Source organism: Silene latifolia, chromosome X (assembly GCF_048544455.1).
Source record: "Silene latifolia isolate original U9 population chromosome X, ASM4854445v1, whole genome shotgun sequence".
NCBI classification, from domain to species: Eukaryota; Viridiplantae; Streptophyta; class Magnoliopsida; order Caryophyllales; family Caryophyllaceae; genus Silene; species Silene latifolia.
Genome location: NC_133537.1, coordinates 742,734 through 764,460, shown reverse-complemented (window position 1 = coordinate 764,460; position 21,727 = coordinate 742,734). Strand labels below are relative to the sequence as shown.

The window sequence follows — 21,727 nt, the reverse complement described above, 5'->3', positions numbered from 1 at the left end:
GATTGAGCCTACTTTTGATTGCTAGGGATAGCATCTGTCTGTAACTACATTGGATAAGTTGTATATACAACCAGTTGTATAATACATTAACTGATATTTTTTTTTATCACAAATTGAAATGTGCATATTATTATTATTATTATTATTATTATTATTATTATTATTATTATTATTATTATTATTATTATTATTATTGTTGTTGTTGTTGTTATTTAGTTTTTCTAACTTGTGTCCTAAGAGCACATGATAAGAAGCTATATAAGATAATATGTTTAAGATTTTTCCACTAAAATGGTAAGAATGAGTAAATCTTTCTATTTTTCAAGGTTGAATCTTAAATATATATTTTTAAATGATTTTTATCGTGTATCCTTATAAAATACGCTAAAAAATCTGTTAATTATTATATTCCGTAGTTAATTAATAAGTTACTCCGTATTACATAAAACAAGTATGAAAAAACGAAATAAAAAAAAGAGGGAGAGGACATAAGAATGCCGTTGATGCTGTCCTCACCCAGACACCCACCATACAATAATAGGGCCCACAGACCTGAAAGGCCTCCAGTCCAGCCACCCCTTCACTTCCCGACAAACTCTTGTTTCATCATTCCTCCCACGGTATAAATTATAATTAACCTTCTTCACGTACGGTCAATTTTGGCATTGACATTGTTAAATTGCGGTAACCGGACATTATAATTTGACTCGATCGATGTGTTCCTGTCAATTAGGAGTCGCTAACAAATAATAGTGAAGAACAAAATTACATGTTAACTGATTATAAAAGTCAATTTTCTTTTCGTTTTGGTGGAAGCCAATTAGCTATAAATTTTTCGGTAAGCAAATCACTTATTTTCGGTTGCTAATTACAAATGGAGACGAAATTTGTGACGGAATATGATTCCTATCTAAAAAGCCTTGTTGCTAATTAGTATCTAATTTAAGTTTGTCAGTAGCTAGAGTTGTCTCTAACTAGGAGATCAATGTAAATTAGTATAGAGACGAAATAAGGTGAGTAGCAAATTTAATATCTAATTTAAGTTTTTCGCTACGGAAATACGTTGATAGTTAAAGTTAATTTCACATGCGTAACGGTGGCTTTTTATTTAAAGTAGGTATTCATTACTCAAATAGACATTAACCTTCACGTGTCTCAATGGTTAGAATGTCGGTTATTGATTGGATGTTAGGAGTTCGATTCCTCTAAACAACATAAATTATCGATGCCTCTACAAGAGGTGGTGAATGGACATACATGCATGTTCTGCGAGTTATAGACGGTGGTACTACATACGTCATACGTGCCAAGTGACCAGTGTCGCAAATCGAATGTGGGTCCTAAGTAAGGTGACATGGAATATAGGACCCGTACTTCTTATTTCCTAGCCAATTTAGATATTAACCTTTAGTCGCCAATTTAGCAACAACAAAAACGATCTCTAATTCAGTCACTAGTTTAGCAACTATAGAATTTGTGGCCGCTAATGTAGCTACTTAAACTTCTGTCTCTATTATTGTGACTAGGATTGAGCAAAAAATCCGATTATCCGATATCCGATCCGAATCTGATCCGAATTTTTGGATATTTGGTCTGAGAGTTAAGTTTGGATCGGATATCCGATCAGAATCTTTGGTTTTGGTTTGGATATGAATATTAGAATTAAAACATTTGGATATCTGATCCGATCTGAAACTATAGTATTTAGTATAATTTCGAGAAAATACAATTTTATCTGATATACCATCTTAATTAAATTTTAAATATAAGAGAAATATGTAACTTGTACTTCAATTTTATGTCGTGAAATTGGAGTAAGAATACCAAAGAAATCATCATGTAAGACGATGAATATGATCGCGTTTCAAACTTAATTTTAAAATAAATTTCAAAATATGGATATTCGATGGATATCCGCATCCGATCCGATTATTTTGGATATCTGAACATTGGGTATCCGAACATTTGGTTTGGATATGGATATCTGACTTCAGGAATTTCTAATATGGATATCCGATCCGAAGTAGTACTTTGGATTGTATATCCGATCCGTGCTCTGCCATAATTGTGGCAAAAGTCGCTACTCCGCATACGGTAGCTATTATTAGTAGTCAATTTTGCAAAACTAGCGACATGGCTTTTAACTATGAACTGATCTATTATGTCGCAAACTCCGTCTCTATTTGTAATTAACTACCGAAAATAAGTGATTTGCTACTGAAAAATTTGTAACTAATTGGCTTCCACCTTGTATATATTATTATGTTATTGTTGTCCTATTAATATCCATTCACATGATGTTGATATAGGTTTTATGTTGTGTTATCAATTGTGATAAGATGTTTTATTAGTTGCTTATAAACATGAAATGTCATGGCTATGCCTTTATCACTTATTCATTCTTGATTAGTCTCACATGATTCACATGTCATGTTGTTTAATTGCTTTCCTATTTTGTGGTTGAGTTTTGATATAATATGGCTAGGAGAATCTCGAGTAATTACTTCCCATTAACTCTGACATTCATTTTTAATGAATGAATGAATATGTTGTAGATTAGTGCTTACGTAGGGTTTTGGCGACTAAGTTAGCGAGCGTTATATTTACAACGATAGACCCTACTCGTTGTGGTTTAGTTTAGTTTCGTTTTCAGTGTTCTATATGTGTCTTTTTAACGGATTGGAATCCCTTATATTCGTAAAAGTTTTATTTTGTATAAAAGTTTTCTAAATCTAAGTTTTGGTTTCATTCTTTAGTAACTTCACGGTTTTTACTATAAAAAATTTTAAAATCTCGCATTTTCTTCTACATTGTTCATGTTTATTTTGTTGTATAATCGCGGGAGTTCACAGTAGGTATCAGAACTATAACGCTCCCAACGCTTATTCGTGTACCCCCAACCTTAAATAACTTGACCATTAAATAACGAATAAGAATGAGTAAACTTAACTCTTAAGGACCTCGGTCGTCGATAGTCTATAATCTATATTGTGTTTGCTCTTTGTCAATCACCTTGTATTGTAATATACACTTTATTCAATGTCAAACGTTTGTTTTTATGTACATTTTGCCCAATCAAAAACAACACTTTAGGTTTCAAATTGTTACTCAACACATCTAACAAATCCTAGATACGCCCCTTTGCAAATTCATCAGCTTTATGGATAAAATGTCCTTCTACAAGCACATATATATGAATCAAATTATTGCAACAATTTCCACAAAAATCACAAAATAGAGTAATTTGATTTATAATGAAGAAATTAATATACAGAATACCTTAAATTGTACTCTAACGTAGCACCTGAATTGCAACATTTATGCTTCAACATTTGCATGCAAGACACAGATATTGCTTGGAGATATCTCTTTATCTTACATCCCGTTTTAATAGGTTGGTCTACTTAGTTGGATTAAGAAATGTCACTCTCACTTTCACTATAAAATATCCCTACTAATTACAAAAAGGTGGAATCTGTGGGACCCTCGAAAGACCTAATCCAACCACTAATGTTAAATTAATCACTCTCAATAATGTTTTAAATCAAATCTTGAAAATGTCACTTTGTTTATATATTCTCTTAACTTTTTCAACTCAAGAGAATGTTTAGTCTTGGAATTTATTATGGTCAATGAGCTCTAAAATCAATCGCCTACTTGTGTCGTAAGCGTATTAGTAGTTAAATAAATCATTAGTTTTGTTTAAGACGACGGTATTATCCATATTAAACTTAAGATATGTCAAATATTACCCCATATGATCGAATATATAAGATAATTTTTTTACAGTAATTTTTTTCAATGCAGTCTACTTTTATTTTTTTCATCCTACATGAGTATATTTAACCTCATTTTAAATTTAAGACTGATAGTGTCAGTCTTAAACAAGAATTTGCGAAAATAAATTTGGTAAAGAAGAATTTTATGTCTCTTTTGTTTAATAATGTTATGTACGCCGCACTCTCCCTTTCTTTTCTCGCCAAAAACTAACATTGCTGACAAAATTGACCCGATTTAAATAACCGGCCGATCTGAACAGCCTGACACGACACGGGAACTAAGTTCCCTAGAGAAATTGATAATAAATTTCTTGAAACTAACTCAAACTCAAAATAATCGAACCGAACCTAATTTGACCCGAATTTTTGCAAATCAAAAATATCTTGGCCTGAATTCACTCGACTTAAATCTGATCTAGTTGACCCGTTTGTCATATCTACTCTATTGTCATTAACTAGAGCTACACTATTTACTCCGTATTTGGACGGTGATAATTAGTCATAGAATTTACACTCTCCCCGTTTTAAATTTACTTATCTTTCTCATATTGGACCTCAAAATTGTTGTTGTAAACTAGTATAGATCCCGCGCGAATGCACGGTATTTTAGATAGAAACATTAAAGAAAATAATAATAAAACTGATATTTAACTCAATTTGAAATTTAATTGTAAATTTATTATTAATAATATTTTGTATTAACGGTGGAAAATGGAAGGTTCAGTATAATTCAGATGTAAATATAATGTAATGAAAGCCCAATAACAGATATTATATAATAAAAGCTCAATTACAGATATGACATAATAAAAGCCCACTTATAGCCAAATTCATTTTGGCGGGAAAATTTTGAAAAAGTCTTATTCTTTTAGTATAAGAGGATTAATTAATTAATTGCTTAATGCCAAAGTGATGTACTCAGCCAATTCGCTAAACTTAGTCCATAAACATCAAAATGTGAAAACATTTTGGAAGATTACAAACAATTTATGCTAAGTTCCCCAAAAAAAGCACATAGCATGTAATTGACGTTTCTTAGAGAAAAGGAAACAAAATATTGGAAACAAAAAATGTCCGGCCCCTAAAACGGGTTGTCTTTTTTTATCGTCGTTAAAACTGAGCTATTTTAAGTTTGATCCATGATCACCCCTATGTTAATTAGATGAGGGAACTTAATTCAATCATTTATGTGAATTAGAATTTCCCGTATTTTTTAATTATACAAACGACTCCGTAGTTTAACCAGCACTCAGAGGTATTTATATTAAGCCTTTTTTTTTTTTTGGTTAAAATAGCAACCTTGTTTTTGTGTCTCAATTTTTCAATTTTGGAGTTAAAATGTTCTAGTTTGAATAAACAAATGCTCCATAGTCCATGGTCCATGAAGTCATATTATAATCACAAAATCTATAAATTATAGGTCAGAATATTCGACATCCTAAAGCAATAAAGAATACAAGAATGAAATGTTTAAATAGTACTTGTTCATCATGCATTCCATACATTAGAATTAAAGTTAGGGTTCATAAAGTTTAAATGATTTCATTCTAAATGTTGTAAACTATTGATTACTAATAATTAGGGCAAATACACACCCACATTTTAGTATTTTTTGCTAGTTAAATTTTAGATTAAAAGGGGTGAATCTACCTTAATCTAGCTTAGACACTCACTATTTAAATACTCCCTCTGCCCCGGTCATTTGTTGTCCTTTTCCATTTTAGGGTGTCTCAGTCATTTGTTGTCCTTTCTATTTTAAGAATGAATTTGATGAGATAATTGATCATTCACACTCAATTTATTCCACTTGTCATTTAATAATTGGCCCCCTCCCATTTCCTTGGTCTTTGTGCCAAAACCAAAGGACAACAAATGACCGGGACGGAGTGAGTATGACATTATCAAACACATAGGTTACTAATTAAGGTGGGGGATCCGGAACATCCACAATGTGGAGGGGAAGCGAAGCGATCTCCACCCGTTCAATAATTGGAGCACAGAACCTCGACTGGAGTGACTAGAGCGAAGCCTAGACGGCCTTGCATGAAGAAAGCTTCCCAAACTCATTGAGGAATGAAAATTTCTCAAAACCTTAAAGCATTAAGAAAAAACAATGTAATCAACTATAATACAAACCTCAAACTTAACCAAAGTTGACTGGTGTGAGTGCTAAAAACTCCCATCTCTTAAACAAGTGGTCAGGGGTTAATTTTTCTCTGTTGAATTTGGGAAGAAAATAGACCCACGGCTCAATAAACTACTCCCTCCATCCTATTTTTATTGTCCCATTTTCTTTAAAATTTATCCCACTGTTATTGTCCTCTTACTTAATTTAGTATGATAAATAAGTGCCATTAGTACCCCTAAGTTTTTAACTACCATTCAACCTATCAAAATTGTAATGTCACTCGCTCTTGTTCTTAATTAAAGGGGTAAAGTGGGATGGAGGGAGTATGAAACATAGTAACAATAGAATTATACGGTAGAAAAGCGAAGAGTGCAGTTCTGAATAACTCATATTAACCCACATGTGAGTGTTCCACATTAATAGAAAATGAGAGAGTTTCCATTTTATAAGCTAATAGTCCAATTAATTTTAGAATGGAAGCTCATTAAACTTATGAAACAAACTCTTACTCCTCTATTTGGGTGCGGTCCAAACCCATGATTTAACACGTTCAAATGAGTAATGACCACTTATAAACGTTGCATTGAATTGACATTTTTTTTTTGAGGAATGAAATTGACATTTTAACAATGAATTGGTTTTTGTCATGACAATTAGATCGGTTATGAAGCTTGTAGTTCCGCACTTCCGCCAAAAAAAAAAAAAAAAAAAAAAAATAGAAAGAAAAAACTTGTAAATATTTGATACTCTGTTTTTTTTTCATGTTTTCTTCCTTTATGTCAAATTATATATTTATATGATTAGAAAATTGAAAAGTCGCCTAAATAGAACTGTTGAATTTGTGCCTTGAATTTGTTAGTCGCCGCCTCGAACGACTATGATGGGAGTCTCGTCTAAACGGTATCCGTATCTTGGGCCTTTATAGGTTATTCTATATTAGGTCTTAGGGAGTACTATTATATACTCTCCAAAGCCTTCACCCTAGAAGTTATGCGTACGCATATCTGAATATGTAATCTGAAAACTCCTGAAAATCAATAAAATAACTCTCATCCCTTCTGTGGACGTAGCTAGCACATCGTTAGAGAACCACGTAAATTTGTGTATTGTTTTCTTTATTGTTCTTTATTTATCTTTCTCGTATCTGTTATAATAAAAACCCGAAAAAAAAAAAGTAATAACGGAGTAACTAAATACTAACTTCATTCCATTATTACAACTATTATTATTGCTATGTATGGAGTGTTACTATCAAAATCAAAGTTGAAAAGATAAGCAATTCTTGGGTGCTTGGTAGAGACAACCTGTCGACATGCTCGTGCCCACAATATGAGATAACTTTGATCTTTCGTGACAACGAAAGACTTATATTCTCTAACATTTTCGAACAAATTATTGAATATTGAAATTATTATTGCTCCAAATTAATAATTATCCAAGGTTATATCGAACTAGCTGAATTTAAAGCCAAATAAAAATTCGCTAAAGATCAAGCTTAAGCCATCTTTTGTTTACTTTATTTTGGTAAAAATATTCAAAACTTAATTTTCATTATTCCCTCCTATTATTTGGATTTATAATATTTATATGTAAAAAGAATTTAAAAACCGTGCGAGTATAATTCTAATAAATAGGATATTCTTAAAAGCTATACTCAAAATATAAGCAAATAATGTTCCTTTCTTTTCGATGCGATGGAAAACCGTAATTTTCTGAGGTACTAATAGTGGTTCGGATTGGGTTCCGATCAACCTGATGATAAATACTCGGGAAGTTAGATTAAATATCTTACGACAAAGAGACGGTTAAGAATGGAAACATTGTGGAATTAAAATAGATCGTACTTCCATCAACAGCTCTCTCGATTTCCACCGGAGCTTTTTTTTTACAAGAGACTTACTGATGCATGATACCTAACAACAATCAGCTGATTTTCGACACAAAGAAGAGTACCCTTTACAAAGTATAACCACTGATCGAGGCAACAAAGAGTAGAATAAACAGCACTTGAGTCTGATTTTAACAATGACCAAAATACTAGTCCCAAGTAACTGAGATCATCGCATTTGAGAGCCCCGAATCTTCAAAAGTTAGACCACTGTCGTACTCAAGGGACTTGGCACCCGGGATAGCATGTGTCAAACGAAAAGGCCGCGTCTCAGAGTCGCCAAGCTGGATACTACAGAATGACCATAACAACTGCACAAGAAAGGTGTTAAAAATACAAGTACGGCCGTAACTAACATGCAATGGAGAAGAATACTTGCAGAAAATATATGCAAAATAACAACAGATATTGAATTAAAAATTTCTCGTTTCCGTTCAATTATTTATGTTCTCATTTTCAAGGCATTTTGTTTGATTTACATTTCTGTTTTTGGAAATCATTGCCGGGCCAAATGATCAAAATGCCCTTACGAACTCGTGGTGCTATGAGTCCACAATTCACATGGGTAGAACAACATTTCTACAATGCCTTAAGGATGAAAGCTCCTGCAAATAACTGGGTAAGGGAAGATCGAATGTTTATAGCTTTACCAATGTACTTTATTGTTTAGCACAGAAAGCCCATAATAAATAGTGCCGAGAGTAACTTCGCGCTAAAAAAAGGCGCAACCAACTTGGTGAGTCAACTTCACTTTATTTCATCAAAATCTAGAACCAAATTTTTATTTCTTCATAGACTAGAACCAAAATATAGTGAATATTTCGCTTCATCGAAAATGGAAACACTACTAACATTAGTAAAATTCATACAGTAAGTGACGTCATAACAGTCTTCGTAACACAAAAAACTTGCACAGAAAACGTAGAAAAGTGAACACATGACTGAGACAACCAAAAAGAAAACTTGAACAGATAATGATAAAAGTACATCCTAGTATCAAATAAAGGGTCCATCAAGGAATCAATACACAAACAAAAAAATGCTAACAAACAATGCAATGTGAATCTAAAATTAAACTAACCTGTATCGGGTCCGTACGGAGGAAATTTCGTTGAACCCTACGTCCATCAGGGAGCCGAACGCCAACAAGGCAAAGTAAATTTCTTTCAACTTTTGGTTCTTCAGGAAGTGCTGGATACATGAACTTCTTTGTAGAGCTTGATTCTTCGTCGTTGGCAAGAAATTCATCAGTATCTCCAGATTCTGATCCATCTGAATACTTCATATTTTCCATTGACGCAGCAAGAGCCCGTTGAAGTTCATCTTCTTCTTCATTGGTTTCAACTACAGGATATTTTTTTTTTTTTTAAAATGACTACTAATAATTACTTCCAAAGCAGAGGTTAACGTGCAGAGTTTTAATGTAATATTAGTTTGTTGATCCAGCAGTTATCTAATCTTATTAGTAAATTAGAAATGGATTTTCAGAAGATGCACGGATATGGCCACTCTCAAATTTATTTTGGCTCAGAAAAACAGAACTTTTTTAATAATATAAGGAGGCTCGAATACTAAATGATACCTATGGTTTTGTTTTTTTGAAAGTTCATTTATCTAGGGTATGATGTTTAGTTCGTAGAGGTTATTTTGAGTTTTAAGGATAAATGTAACAACGTCGAAGTTGTAACTAGACCAAACAAGAGAAAAAAAAATGCTGATAGACCTCAACAAGAGGCTGACAAACGACGACAACAAAAACTCGTAAAAGCTCATCTCAAAGTAAAAGAAATAACACACTCTAGTGACTAATAAGGGACAGTAGTTGGTAACAAATATTCCCTCCGTCCCCGTCATTTGTTTACCTTTGGTTTTGGCACAAAGACCAAGGAAAGGGGAGAGGACCATTTTTGAGTATTGTGACTGAGTGACAAGTGGACAATAGGTTATGTGGATGATCATGTTACCCTTTCAAAATATCTCCAATATAGAAAGGTAAGCAAATGAATGAGACATATGGTAATAATAGGAAAACAAATGACCGGAACGGTGGGATTACAAAGTAAAATCATAAATTAGCTTTCATATATTCAAACCATAATCCATAGTATCATGTTTAAGACTCCTTAAAATCTAAATACCTAAGCCTCCTTAAAATCTAAATACCTAAGCCTAAAATTTAGCCAAAGTCGAGGCCCTATGGATGAAAAAGACAGCATATTTCTACTGAATTTTCAATATATGCAATTTAAAGTCCACATATTGAAAAGAGACAACAACGAAAAAACTTAATAATAATAATAATAATAATACCTTGGGCTTTTTGAACATGCTTCTGGATGATTTCTCTAGGTCGTTTGTTAGACAGCGAACTGTGATGATTCTTTGGGCCCCCGTCCATGAAAGTTAATAGATCCTGCATGTTGAGCGCATTTTAACAAACTTGCTAAAAGAGGATGCTCAAAATTTACCAATTTCAGAAGTTCATATTTTCTTCTATAGCATGCAGCGCAAGGCCGAGCACATACCTCCAATAGCCGGTCAGGATGAACCATACCAGACCATGAGCGCATCTTTTGTCCAGTTATTGGATCAATAATGAGGATGACAGGGACAGATTCAATTTTGTAATAAGTGGAAACCTTCTTACCCTCATTCGTATCGTCATAAACCTGAAAAGTTTAAGATTCCATTACCAAAGACCAAACCAAAGTAGAATTGGAAAACAAGAGTTGAAGGTGGCGCTTCCACTCCCGCTGCCCAAACCAAAAGAGCAACCACAAAGCCCAAGTAGACTAAAAATTTGAGATAGGCAAAAAATGCCCTTTTATTAGGGTATGGGGACCCACTACTCCACGAGGATAGTTAAGGATGGTTTCAATGCTGACAAGTTACGAATATCGCTAAATGACATTACAACCTAAGTTAGATGATACATAACAATGATCAAAGAGACACAGGAAAGACTAAAGAAACGAGAAAAGAAAAATAAAAGCTATAGCTCATATCACAGACAATATATATCTCGCTGTATAAGAGACTCCATACCAACCACATTACTCTGAGCTTTGTTTTATAAGTAAACCCACACCACAAGATATTAAATAACGGCCCCTAGCGACGTATCAGCCCAGCGTAAAAGATTTCTAACCTTCCGTGCGGATATTTTCTAATATATAAAGGAATGTGAAAAATGCCAATATTTTCAAATACATCAAGGAATGCCAAAAATGCCAATATTTGGAGACAAAATATGAGCGATACGTAATATTTAGTAATAATACTTTTATTGGCCGATACAAGGGTAATAAAGCTGATACAACTATACAAGGCCAATAGCCCAATACAGCTTACATGACCAATATAAAAAGACAAGCCACTATATTTTGAGAAATTAGATGCACAACTGCGTCATAGTATGCAATCATGATTCGCAACCATTACCATCATCAAACCCGATACTGCAGTTTAATACCACGCTCACATGTCTGAAGAGAGCTATGTACGAACCATAGTTTAAAATCTCGGTTTTGGTCACGATCTGGATCATGGTCGCGGTATTGGTTGTCACTAAATGCGATTAATATCGTCTCAGAACGGCAAACTCCAAAACCTTGATGATTCGGTCGCGAATTGGTGTCAAGGCCGATATTTAAAATCCTAGTACAAGCAAAGTAATGCGCTAACACTATTAAGAATCGAGCCTTTATATAGACTTTATTTAGACTGATGCAATTGAAGATAAATCAGAGAACACTCCATGTAGCCTGTAAACCACTTCGTGTCGGCTCCTTTTGGTCAACATAACCCCCACTCACCAAATCTAGAAAGTGATCTAACAATTTAAGGCATGGACTAAAAAGTTGGCCGCGACACCAAACCCCGAACAAGTTACCATGACTTCAAAAGTTACCCTGTCCTCATTTTGTGAAGACACTGACCACATTTATATAAGCACAATGACAGAAATCATGTTTCGGTGACCAACGATCATGTCTAAAACCGAGATTTAATACTGGTAAATCAAAATGTAAATATGGTGATGTTATTGAGATAAAGAGAGTAAACATTCTTTCTCAATTTGTGATTTAAACACGTGAATTTACAGAATAGATCTTGTTCGCAATATTGTCATCTTGAAGTACACAAATATTTATGTCAGCATTACAGTAATAGAAATTAATACTACCGTGTCAAGGTCAAGAAAAATAAGAACCAACAAGAAGTCAGAGAAAAAAGAGCCCTAGAGAGAAGAGAATAAGACAAACCTGCCAAAAGATAAAATTTGTTTTGATGGTTTCAGCCACAGCTTCATTTGCCCATGTGTCTCTGTTAAGCTTCACATTTGACAAATAATTAACTGGTTAAAAAACCTCAATATCCACACCTACACGTAAAAGAAGGGTGACGATAGAACAAATTTTACATGACACCGCATAATCGCATATATAAACCTTCATTTTTTCCAAGAGTACCCATGTCTAACACAGCACACAAGGTCATGGCCTATGGTTATGGACACGTTAAGATATGAATTTCATGCCTAAATATGATTTTTTTTTTCAAGTTGTGTCCAACACTTGGACCCGCACTCGTATGTGATACTTCAAAAGTTCTAGGCTTCTAGCAATATAGCTGATTCTAAGTGGCATAGAGACAGACGGTAAGAAGGAATATAGCGAACATGTGCATGCAAGGAATTACAGGGAAAATATGATTTTCAAAATAGAAAGACAATAAGGGAACATTAAAAATTGGGCATATGGCCTAACCATGTGTGAGCTAAATTCTGTATTAGATTGCAGATTTGCCACAAGCCACTTGTCAGCATCAGCAGCAGCGAGCTTTGCCTACAATTTCACGGCATAAACTTCATTACACATTACACAGCGTAAATAGCGGGGATAAATATCAATAAATAAACAATAAATAAAAGATTAAGCTAGACCACTTTAGCATGACAAAACCCTTATTTAAAGGGGAAATAAAAGTTACAACAATACACAACATAAACTCAACCACCGGAGCACAAGACAACTAAACAATTTACCGAATGAAGTAGTGATCGAGGATCTATAAAAAAGGGCAGCCCGGTGCACGATGGCGTCCCCGCTAGGCGAGGGTCCGGGGAAGGGTCCCATCACAAGGGTGTAATTGGGGTAAGCCTTCCCTTGCCATTTTGGCAAGAGGCCACTCCAAGGACTTGAACCCGTGACCTAACGATCACAAAGCAACACCTTAACCGGTGCGCCAAGGCTCCCCTTCAAGAATTATACAGAGCTAATGTCATCCAACTTAACAGCTAACATATTTTGTATATTGTAGCATCACACTGAGAGTCTTGTCCTTCCAAGTTAAAACCATGCTTATCGCCTCAAGAATGTAAAGCTTAAAGCCCTAAACATTAAAACAATGGGATGCTTTGGACTTTGGAGGATTAAACTTATTTAAAACACATCTTGGTGAAGAGTTTATCCTATCTACACCTTTCTTCACGATGTCTACTAATGTGAGCTAGTTGAAAACTGGCAGTGTGATTGGAAAACAGAAAGAGAAAGAGTTGGCTGGGAAAAAAAAAATAGTAAACATAAGAAAAATATAGAGGTATGGGGTTCATTTCTTCGTTGCCTCTTGGAGGTCTCCTTATCCCCCCTGCTTCCTTTATAAATCTTTATTAAAAAAGCTGTCTAAGATGACGCAGATCACAGATGTAATAAAATCCTTATTATCCCACACCTGGCCCCGTAATATAAAAATAGAAAGTAACAAACTATAAGCAGAAACCAAACCTCTTCAAAGGGACCCTGGTGCATCAACTCAAAGGGAGGCCGATATAGAGCAGCAAGTTTGTCTTGAGAACTCTCAGTCGTGGAAGGACCACCTTGCTCAGATGACCAGACAGCTGGATTTCTGTTTTCCTCCTCAAAGTTGCGGAAAGCTGCCACAGAACTTCCTTGGGGAGGGTGCCTTGTTGCCCTGTATCAGGCCATACAGCATAAGTCATTTTGAAGTTGCAATTAGCTTTAGAAGCCATTCACACTACACTTAATGTTGTATAACATTATATCATTATTCATTAGCGCAAAGCTATCATTCACCGGTAATCTAATCCAATTCCAGCACGGCAGTACCTTAACATACTATCAGGATTAGGGTAGGTGTACCAAACTACCTGTTACCAAACAGTACTTAGAGTCCAAAATTCCCTTCAATACTTGTGCAGGCATCAACCAAATTCCACCAGCCCACCATAGAAAATAAAATAATTTCTTGAAGGGTTGAAGGAATCAGTTAAGAAAATTAATAGTCAAACAGGCATGTGAATAAATCACTTAACATGGAAACAAGTGACGTCCCCATTTGCCACAAACTGAATGATCCCCAGGACCCCAACATAAAGTAGCCTTTGAGAGTACACAGGCCATCAGAGCAGGAACAAACCAGCCATGGTGCAGTGAATACAGCAACAGGGATGCTTAAAGAAGCAAAACCTAGAAACATTTCACATGCTACAAAATTCTTTAACCAGGTAAAAGCAGACATAATAGGTAAAGTAAAGCAGGAAAAGGTCAGAAAATAATAATAATAATTAAAAAAAATAAAAATAAAAAAAGATACAGCCAACAAGAAGAGGAAGATGAAAATACCCATAAAACATAGCATCGTCATATAGAGCCTCTCTTATCACCGGTAAAGGGGGGCGTACATCATCTAGCCCGGAAATGTCCGTAGCCGCATCATTGATTACTCCACTGCGTTAGAAAACAAAATTGATGAGATGTAAAGGCAAAAAGCATACTCCTGTTTTAAACATAAGACTTTATAACTTTTCAAGACAACTTGTTTTATCACATACATATTGCAAGATAAGTAAAAGATGGAAAAAATTATATTTAAAAGAATGTTTCTATACAAATGTAATGATAAAAGAAAAATTGCATATTTTTGCTAAGTCAAAGTCACAGGCTTGTTCTGATATGTAAGAACATTGTATAACCAAAAAAAACAGAGGGAGCATCAATCGACCAGCAAAAAAATCATTAAAAGACTCAGCATATATACTACCTGGAACTCTGGTTAATTGGAGGGAGTGTAGCTTCTTCTGGTGGAAAATATGCTGACGATGTCATTGCACCACCTTCATTCCCCACATAAAAAAGTTGAATAGCTTCTTCAAGCTTCCAGCTTGTTGCCTGAGACAACAGAATTAAATATGTGCTTTCTGACAGGTAAAACAAACAATCCAAAAAGTATGTAAACCATGAAGAAGAATATACTTTGTCATGGACACTGAATAGTGGCATTTATCCAAGAATATCACAGGAGCAAAGATCCATCCAAAGTAAATAGCGATTAAAGCTCAGCATGGACTAGACTGAATATCCATAAAATGCTCTGTAGGCCTACCAATTTCATCAGATTTATTGCAGAGCACATACAAGTCAACCCACTTTCCAGTTCTCTGAGAAGGGCTAGAAGGCCTTGTTTCACTGATTGGATTCGGAAATAAAGGAAGGGGAGCAAACTTAATTGTTTGATTAGAAAGTTGAGTTGGAGGGAGATGGGGAAAGAGATCAAATTTCTCCTTCCAAGCTAAATTAAAAATTTTCCAACAATCGAAAGATTTGGAAGGAAAATATTATAAGTTCAGACATTATTTTTGAGGAAGGGGATGGCAGCCCTATAATCCTATATTATTGAATACCAGTGTCCATAATCCACAGTTTTACCTTTAATCCATCCATCGCACAAAATTTTCTATTAGCACTCCATTATTATTGAAAAAAAGGAGCCTTATTCACTAAGTTACTTCATTTATTCACAACTAATTTGCACAGTACCGCCACAGTTAACATAACTAACTGTAGTTCTCAGATTGCATAGAAACTGTTAAAAAAAAGTCAAATGTAATGAAGGAGGGTATCTAGCACCGTTATAAACAGCATTACCTCAACGCCTCACAAGCTCTCGCTTAACTATAAACCAAAACCCCTTTAGGTTTTAGCTACTTGGCTCTAAGTATAAAAAATGGATGCTGAATGTTGGTTATACAAAAGGTTATACTGTTAAACACAATTGACCATCGCCATAGACAAAGTTTCAAACTCATTAGCATTATAAACAACAGACACCGAAAACCTGACGACTGTAGCAGCATATCCACCTACTGTAAGTTCTGTGACTGAGGACCCAGATCAAAAATCCTCTATATGTAGTCATAAGTCAAACGCCCATCAACTACATTCACTCCAAGGCACGAAATACTGATAAGTGATAACTGTACCAATACAATGACATTACACCCATCATTCATCACCAACAACTCACACACAAAGAAATCCACAAAGCTTCCAACATTATCACAAGTCACCCCCATCAACTACATTCACTTCAAGTGGAAAGAACTATTGCTAGCTGTACCTATAAAATGACATTACACCCATCATTCATGGCCAACAGCTCCCCCACACACAGAAATCCACACAGTTCCCAACATTATCACAAGTAAAAGCTCATCAGCAACATTGACTTCAAGCAACGAAATACTGCTTACTATACCTAAAACAACGAAAACTACACCGTTCAATCATCAACAACAGCACCCACCCACACAGACAGAAAACCACAATCTTTCCAGCATTATCACATTACAACATCTACAAACCAATAACCCCGACAATTACAGATTTATGGCAGAGCAGAAAGCACATCAACCGCTATTAAGTATAACCAATTGTCCAATCCGAAGCCTCATTCGATCACATTCAACCCAATTAGGAAATTAGAAGATAAGCTAAAGACCCAATCAACTACATTCACTTCGGGTTGCGAAAACTACTTCTTACATCCTCAAATCACATCCAGCAATAATCACCGACAGCTTCCACACCCACAAATCAACCAAGTTTCAAACTTCATCACAGTTACTGAATTACAACATCCAAACTTAAAACACACACACACACAAATGATTATTTCAATTTAGTAAATACATCTTATAATGATGTAATCTATTAAGTACACTCACTCCCCATTTGCAAACACCCATCACCCATCACTAAATTTAGCAAAGTTTTAAACTTTACCAGAATAACCAAACACAAAAATTAAGGTAGAACTCTAAAAATGCTACTTCGTATCAACATTACACAACTTAAAACCATATAAACTTCAGAAATTATAGAATAAGACGGTCTCACGGTATCGACGACAGTAAAGAAGCAAGAACCCATGAATAAAACTGGGAATAACCTGTAAAAATTGGCGGGCAGTCTCAGCAGTCTGACCTACGGCGATCTCAAGGAAGGAAGAAACCAAGTTCTGTTTATCAGTAGGAAAGAGAGTATCCTCCATTGTTTTTATCTGGGTTTTGTTAATGGAGATCTGGGTTTTGTTAAAGATGTGATTTTTTTGAAGATCAGAGGTTTTGGAGTGTGAATTCTATGGAGAAATTTAAAAAAGAGTAAATTATAAATAACTCCCTTTTAAAATACACTTTTTAAAATTTACTCCCTTCTAAAAAAAAGTTTAAAAATTACACCCAGAATAATGCAAAAATTTAAAAATTGCTCCCAAACCCCTATTTTTACATTTTTATGACAAAAATGCCCCTAAGTTTTTATTCTCATATAACGAATATGATGGTGGATTGTGGGTGGAGGATTGTGGTGGTTTACCGTGGAGTCCTTGAGTCGTAGAAAGGTGGGTAGAATTGTAATGGCGGTCAATAAAATATGAGAAATAAAAAAATGAGGGGCATTTTTGTCATAAAAATGCAAAAATATAGGTTAGGGAGCAATTTTTAAATTTTTGCAATATTTTGGATGTAATTTTTAAACTTTTTTTTAAAAGGGAGTAAGTTTTAAAAAGTGTATTTTAAAAGGGAGTTATTGATAATTTACTCTTTAAAAAATGGAGGAACGAAAAGAGTGAATTTTAGGGCTTTTTACACTTCTGCAAGGAGAGTTAATCCGACAACCTTTTTCATCTTCGGAAAAACGGAGTACGAAGTAGCGAAATACTAGTATAGAATACTCACTCCGTCTCTGTTAATTGTTGGTCATTTGGTTTTGACACAAGGATGGAAAAAAGAGGGAGCCATAAATAGATGATAAGTGAAAAAAATTGAGTGTAAATGATCAAATTGCTCGTCAAATACAATCCTAAAATAAAAAGAATACTCCTAATCGGGAAAGTAGTAAACAACCCCCTTAAGTAAAATAAAATAGGACAATAAATAATCAGAACGGAAGAAGGATAGGACTTCCCCGCTATCCTAATGGTATAGGTTTAAAATGGATATGGGGATTGGGAGGAATATGATTACGAACATGCGAAGAAACTCAAATATTTCACATACGTGTTCCACATTGGTATAAGATGAGTGTTTATTAAGAGACTGCTATTTCACGGAAATAATTCCACTTTTACGCTCTCTTCTCGTAATAATCCAACCTTTCATTACTCTTATAATAGTCCGACTTTTTAGCCTCATCTTCATTAAATGAACCCGAAGACTGGTAATGCTAGATGGTGAAGGGTGGAGCCATGGCGGGTTCAACGACACCGCACCGGGATTGAACAAGTAATGCTTGTCGCCGATAGCCGGAGTTGGCAGCCATGGTGACTATAAAATTAGAAGAGTTAAATGAACGGACCGCAAAAAAACGGGATGAGAATAATGGAGATAATTTTGCCAAGAAACTTGTTTTTTTTTATCGAGCTCGAGCTTCAAGCAGTGGTAAATTTAGGGGGATTACTTGTTCAATCCAACATTTTCTGAGTTTTCCTTAGTTACTCGTTTGCTCCTGCTGAAATTTTTCACCCCTATTGAATTCAATTCCTAACTCCACCACTGACGTCGAGTATTTAATCTCTGTTAATTTTCTTGCATTGTTTGCTCTAATCTAATTGTATTAGACTGATCAAAGGGAAAATCTTCTTGGTATGTGTGAGTGGCCAGGTTCACCCTTTTTTGTTTATAACCACGCCGTCCTTTCATTTCATTCATTTATTTACTTTTTTATTTGTTTGGTAGAGAATTTAATCGAAAGTAAACAAATGATTGTAGGGAGTAAGAATTGAATTTTTAAATGTCTGATTTCATTCTATGCGTTATTAGCTTTGGTTCTCATGCAGAGTAATAATTGCAGAGTAAATAATTCATGTTTTGAGACACAAGTTATTCCGTTTCTTTCACGAGAGTGTATTCATCAACACATCATCTTATAAATCACAAAGAACCCGATTACATAATACATAAAACATTTGCATGCATTCAAGCTAGTAACGATTCAGTATATAATATATGTCGCGATTTCAGCTCTAAACAATTAACCAACAATCCTTAAACCGATACACGGAGTACACAATAAGGCACCACCCATTTACAACAGGTGAATAGGAGTTCATCTCCGGCATTAGCCTGACTTCCTTAGACATTTAGACGCTCAACTCGACATCCCCTTTTATCAAAGGAACATATCCGCCATGAAATGACTCAAGATGATCGGCCAAGGCAGACTTGTTGATATTCTCATGGTGGTATGATTTACATACAAAGTAAAATACAGTGTGAACAACAAAAATATAAAGCACTATTAAAAGGTTCAACACAATACTAAGAATTCCATATAAAATGGTTGGTCCAATTCCGATGTTACTATCACGTTGACCTAGCTGTCGATGCAATATTACTATTGGCACGTAACAAATTGATAGCACCAAGTATATAGCAATTGCTGTTCCAATTTTACCCTTGATCAATTGCCTGCTCTTTTTCATTGCTTTAAATCCACAATATTCTTCCATAACGGAAACAACGTTAGATAATTGCCAAAATATAGCTGCATATATTAGCCCCACGAATACTAATATACCTGTGATAATTGAAAAGATCGTTGTCACAACTTGTAAATCTTTTGGTTTGGAACTAAACATAATTATGGTGAGACAGACGATTAAAATAAAAGTGACAGTTAATATGTACGCGAATAATATGCAAAAGTTACTTATAAGAGTGATCATGAGTCTTTTCCAAACTTTTGGAATAACACTCATGATCTTCTTGAAAGTAACTTCTTTCCCAGTAAATATACACGCAACCGTGTAAATCACTGCAGAAATGGAAAGAAGGGAAAATATAAGGCCTACGACAATCTCGAAAACCCAAAATAAGATCAATTTTGAAGAGATAGGAGAAAGTTGTTGGGAATTTGAGGTGGATGAGTTGTTGATGAGGTGCTTGGAAATTTCAACATTGAGTAGGGAAATGAAAGAAAGGGGTAAGATGAAGGCAAGACTTATCTTAGTGAAGATTTTAGGGCATGATAAGATGATCTTAAGTGATTCTTTGAAGATACCAATGAAGCTTAAGAATTGAAGTTGCTCTTGTTCTTTGTCCATGGTTGCTAGCTTTAGATTTGGTTTTGAATTTTAGTTGAGGATAGGATTTTGATTGGAAGGCTACAAGATGATATAATGGAGTTAGTGTTGACAAGTCAATATTAAGAGGAAGAAAGACTTAGCAATAGTTGACTTTTAATTGGTAATTTAGAACTTTAGTATAATTTCTTTCATATTTTTGTCTAACAGTAATTCTTGTATAAAACTGTTTTATAAAAGTGTTATGGTAAAACAATGTCATATTTTATCTAAATAATTCACTAAAATAAACTAACAACTACTTTCCATTATAAGGGCATAAAAATCTTTTAATGCATAGACCCTATTTGGCAAACAACAGAAATAGATTCATGATAACGGATAACGTTAGCATAATACGGGTTAGCATATTTTAGTAGCAGATTTAACTCTCAAACCGAATTAAATTAGCTGAATTAAAAAAATGGTGTTTAGTAATTAACAGATTATAGGATAATTAGAATGATTTCATGTATAAATTGAATATGCTAATACAATATACTGCAATTAGTAGCATATTCAAAAATAATAGATTCCGCCCTTCAAAAAAAAAAAAAATAATAGATTCCGGGTTGGTTGTTGTCTTTGGCTCGAGATGATTTAATAGTAAGAAATTAACCCTTACGGGTTTTTATCAAAAATAAAATAAAATAATAGATTTCGGCCAATATGCTATCAGAATACATGGAAATAATAGATTGCTTTGTCAATCTCTACTAATTAGGTCGAAATCTACTTATTTCACTCAATATGTTATTTACCAAACAAGACCATAATTTTACAGTGTTTTATTGTAACCATTTTATGACTTACTCAAAATAATGATGTAAAAATCATTTAGGAAAAATATTCCTAAGAAAACAATTACTCCATTTCACTCCGTTCACCATCTTTGAACTCTTCTCGGGTGAAAGTTCAGCGTTACAATTATTAATCCCTCTATGGCTCTGTGTACATCTAATGAAAATTTATCTAACTAACTTGTCGTATACGGCGTATCTATTTTATGCAAGTCATGCTTAAGTTGACACTTCTCGCAATCCCCTTTTCATTTTGCATTACTATATCAATTATGAGTATATTCTGACTTAAGACCATCTAAAACACGAACTTCTTGTCTATTTTAGTTGATTTAAGAGGGATCGAAATTTGACATGTACTTTTGATTAAGTTTGATATCATTCATACAATCTCCTTTCCCCCTTTTCATCTCCTTTAGGCACACACAAGTCTTTTCATCTCGGGGTATAGCAGAGGCATACCCCGAGACCCGAGGACCCCGAGCAATGATAAATTTGAAATTTCGCCGGGGGTCATATTACCACGGATGGATAATGTTCTTCTACGAAAATTATTAGTTCATGGTCAAAATATGTAAATCGTAAGGAAATTTCGTCATTTCTTTTAATACAAAGTAGTTTTAGAGGACGATTCATGTCCGCCGATCTCAAATCATTTTGAATTTGAGGCTTTCAAGCCAAGGAGCTATCAAGAAACAAGACCAAATTTTAA

The 21,727-nt window shown here is 34.5% G+C and overlaps 2 protein-coding genes across 2 annotated transcripts; both read right to left on the bottom strand.

Annotated features, from left to right (window-relative positions):
• Window positions 1-7,712: 7,712 nt before the first annotated feature.
• Window positions 7,713-17,253, bottom strand: LOC141622122 (plant UBX domain-containing protein 7-like). The gene is made up of 10 exons (XM_074438178.1): window positions 17,045-17,253; window positions 14,858-14,985; window positions 14,440-14,544; window positions 13,582-13,768; window positions 12,565-12,642; window positions 12,061-12,129; window positions 10,321-10,464; window positions 10,106-10,208; window positions 8,877-9,139; window positions 7,713-8,106 (listed from the first exon to the last, which is right to left on the bottom strand). The coding sequence occupies exons 1-10, from the start codon at window positions 17,144-17,146 to the stop codon at window positions 7,945-7,947; spliced, it is 1,341 nt and encodes a 446-aa protein (XP_074294279.1). The 5' UTR covers window positions 17,147-17,253; the 3' UTR covers window positions 7,713-7,944.
• Window positions 17,254-19,001: 1,748 nt separating this feature from the next.
• LOC141622124 (uncharacterized) lies at window positions 19,002-20,283 on the bottom strand. The gene has a single exon (XM_074438179.1). The coding sequence runs from the start codon at window positions 20,195-20,197 to the stop codon at window positions 19,235-19,237; it is 963 nt and encodes a 320-aa protein (XP_074294280.1). The 5' UTR covers window positions 20,198-20,283; the 3' UTR covers window positions 19,002-19,234.
• Window positions 20,284-21,727: the final 1,444 nt, after the last annotated feature.

Bases quoted from the DNA above. Each gene is read 5' to 3' on its own strand.
- LOC141622122 (XM_074438178.1), bottom strand. From the start codon at position 17,146: ATGGAGGATACTCTCTTTCCTACTGATAAACAGAACTTGGTTTCTTCC. The intron at 13,769-14,439 runs GTATTTTCATCT...GGCCTGATACAG, and splicing joins GACGATGCTATGTTTTATGG to GGCAACAAGGCACCCTCCCC. The intron at 9,140-10,105 runs GTATTATTATTA...AATATCCTGTAG, and splicing joins GCATGTTCAAAAAGCCCAAG to TTGAAACCAATGAAGAAGAA.
- LOC141622124 (XM_074438179.1), bottom strand. From the start codon at position 20,197: ATGGACAAAGAACAAGAGCAACTTCAATTCTTAAGCTTCATTGGTATC.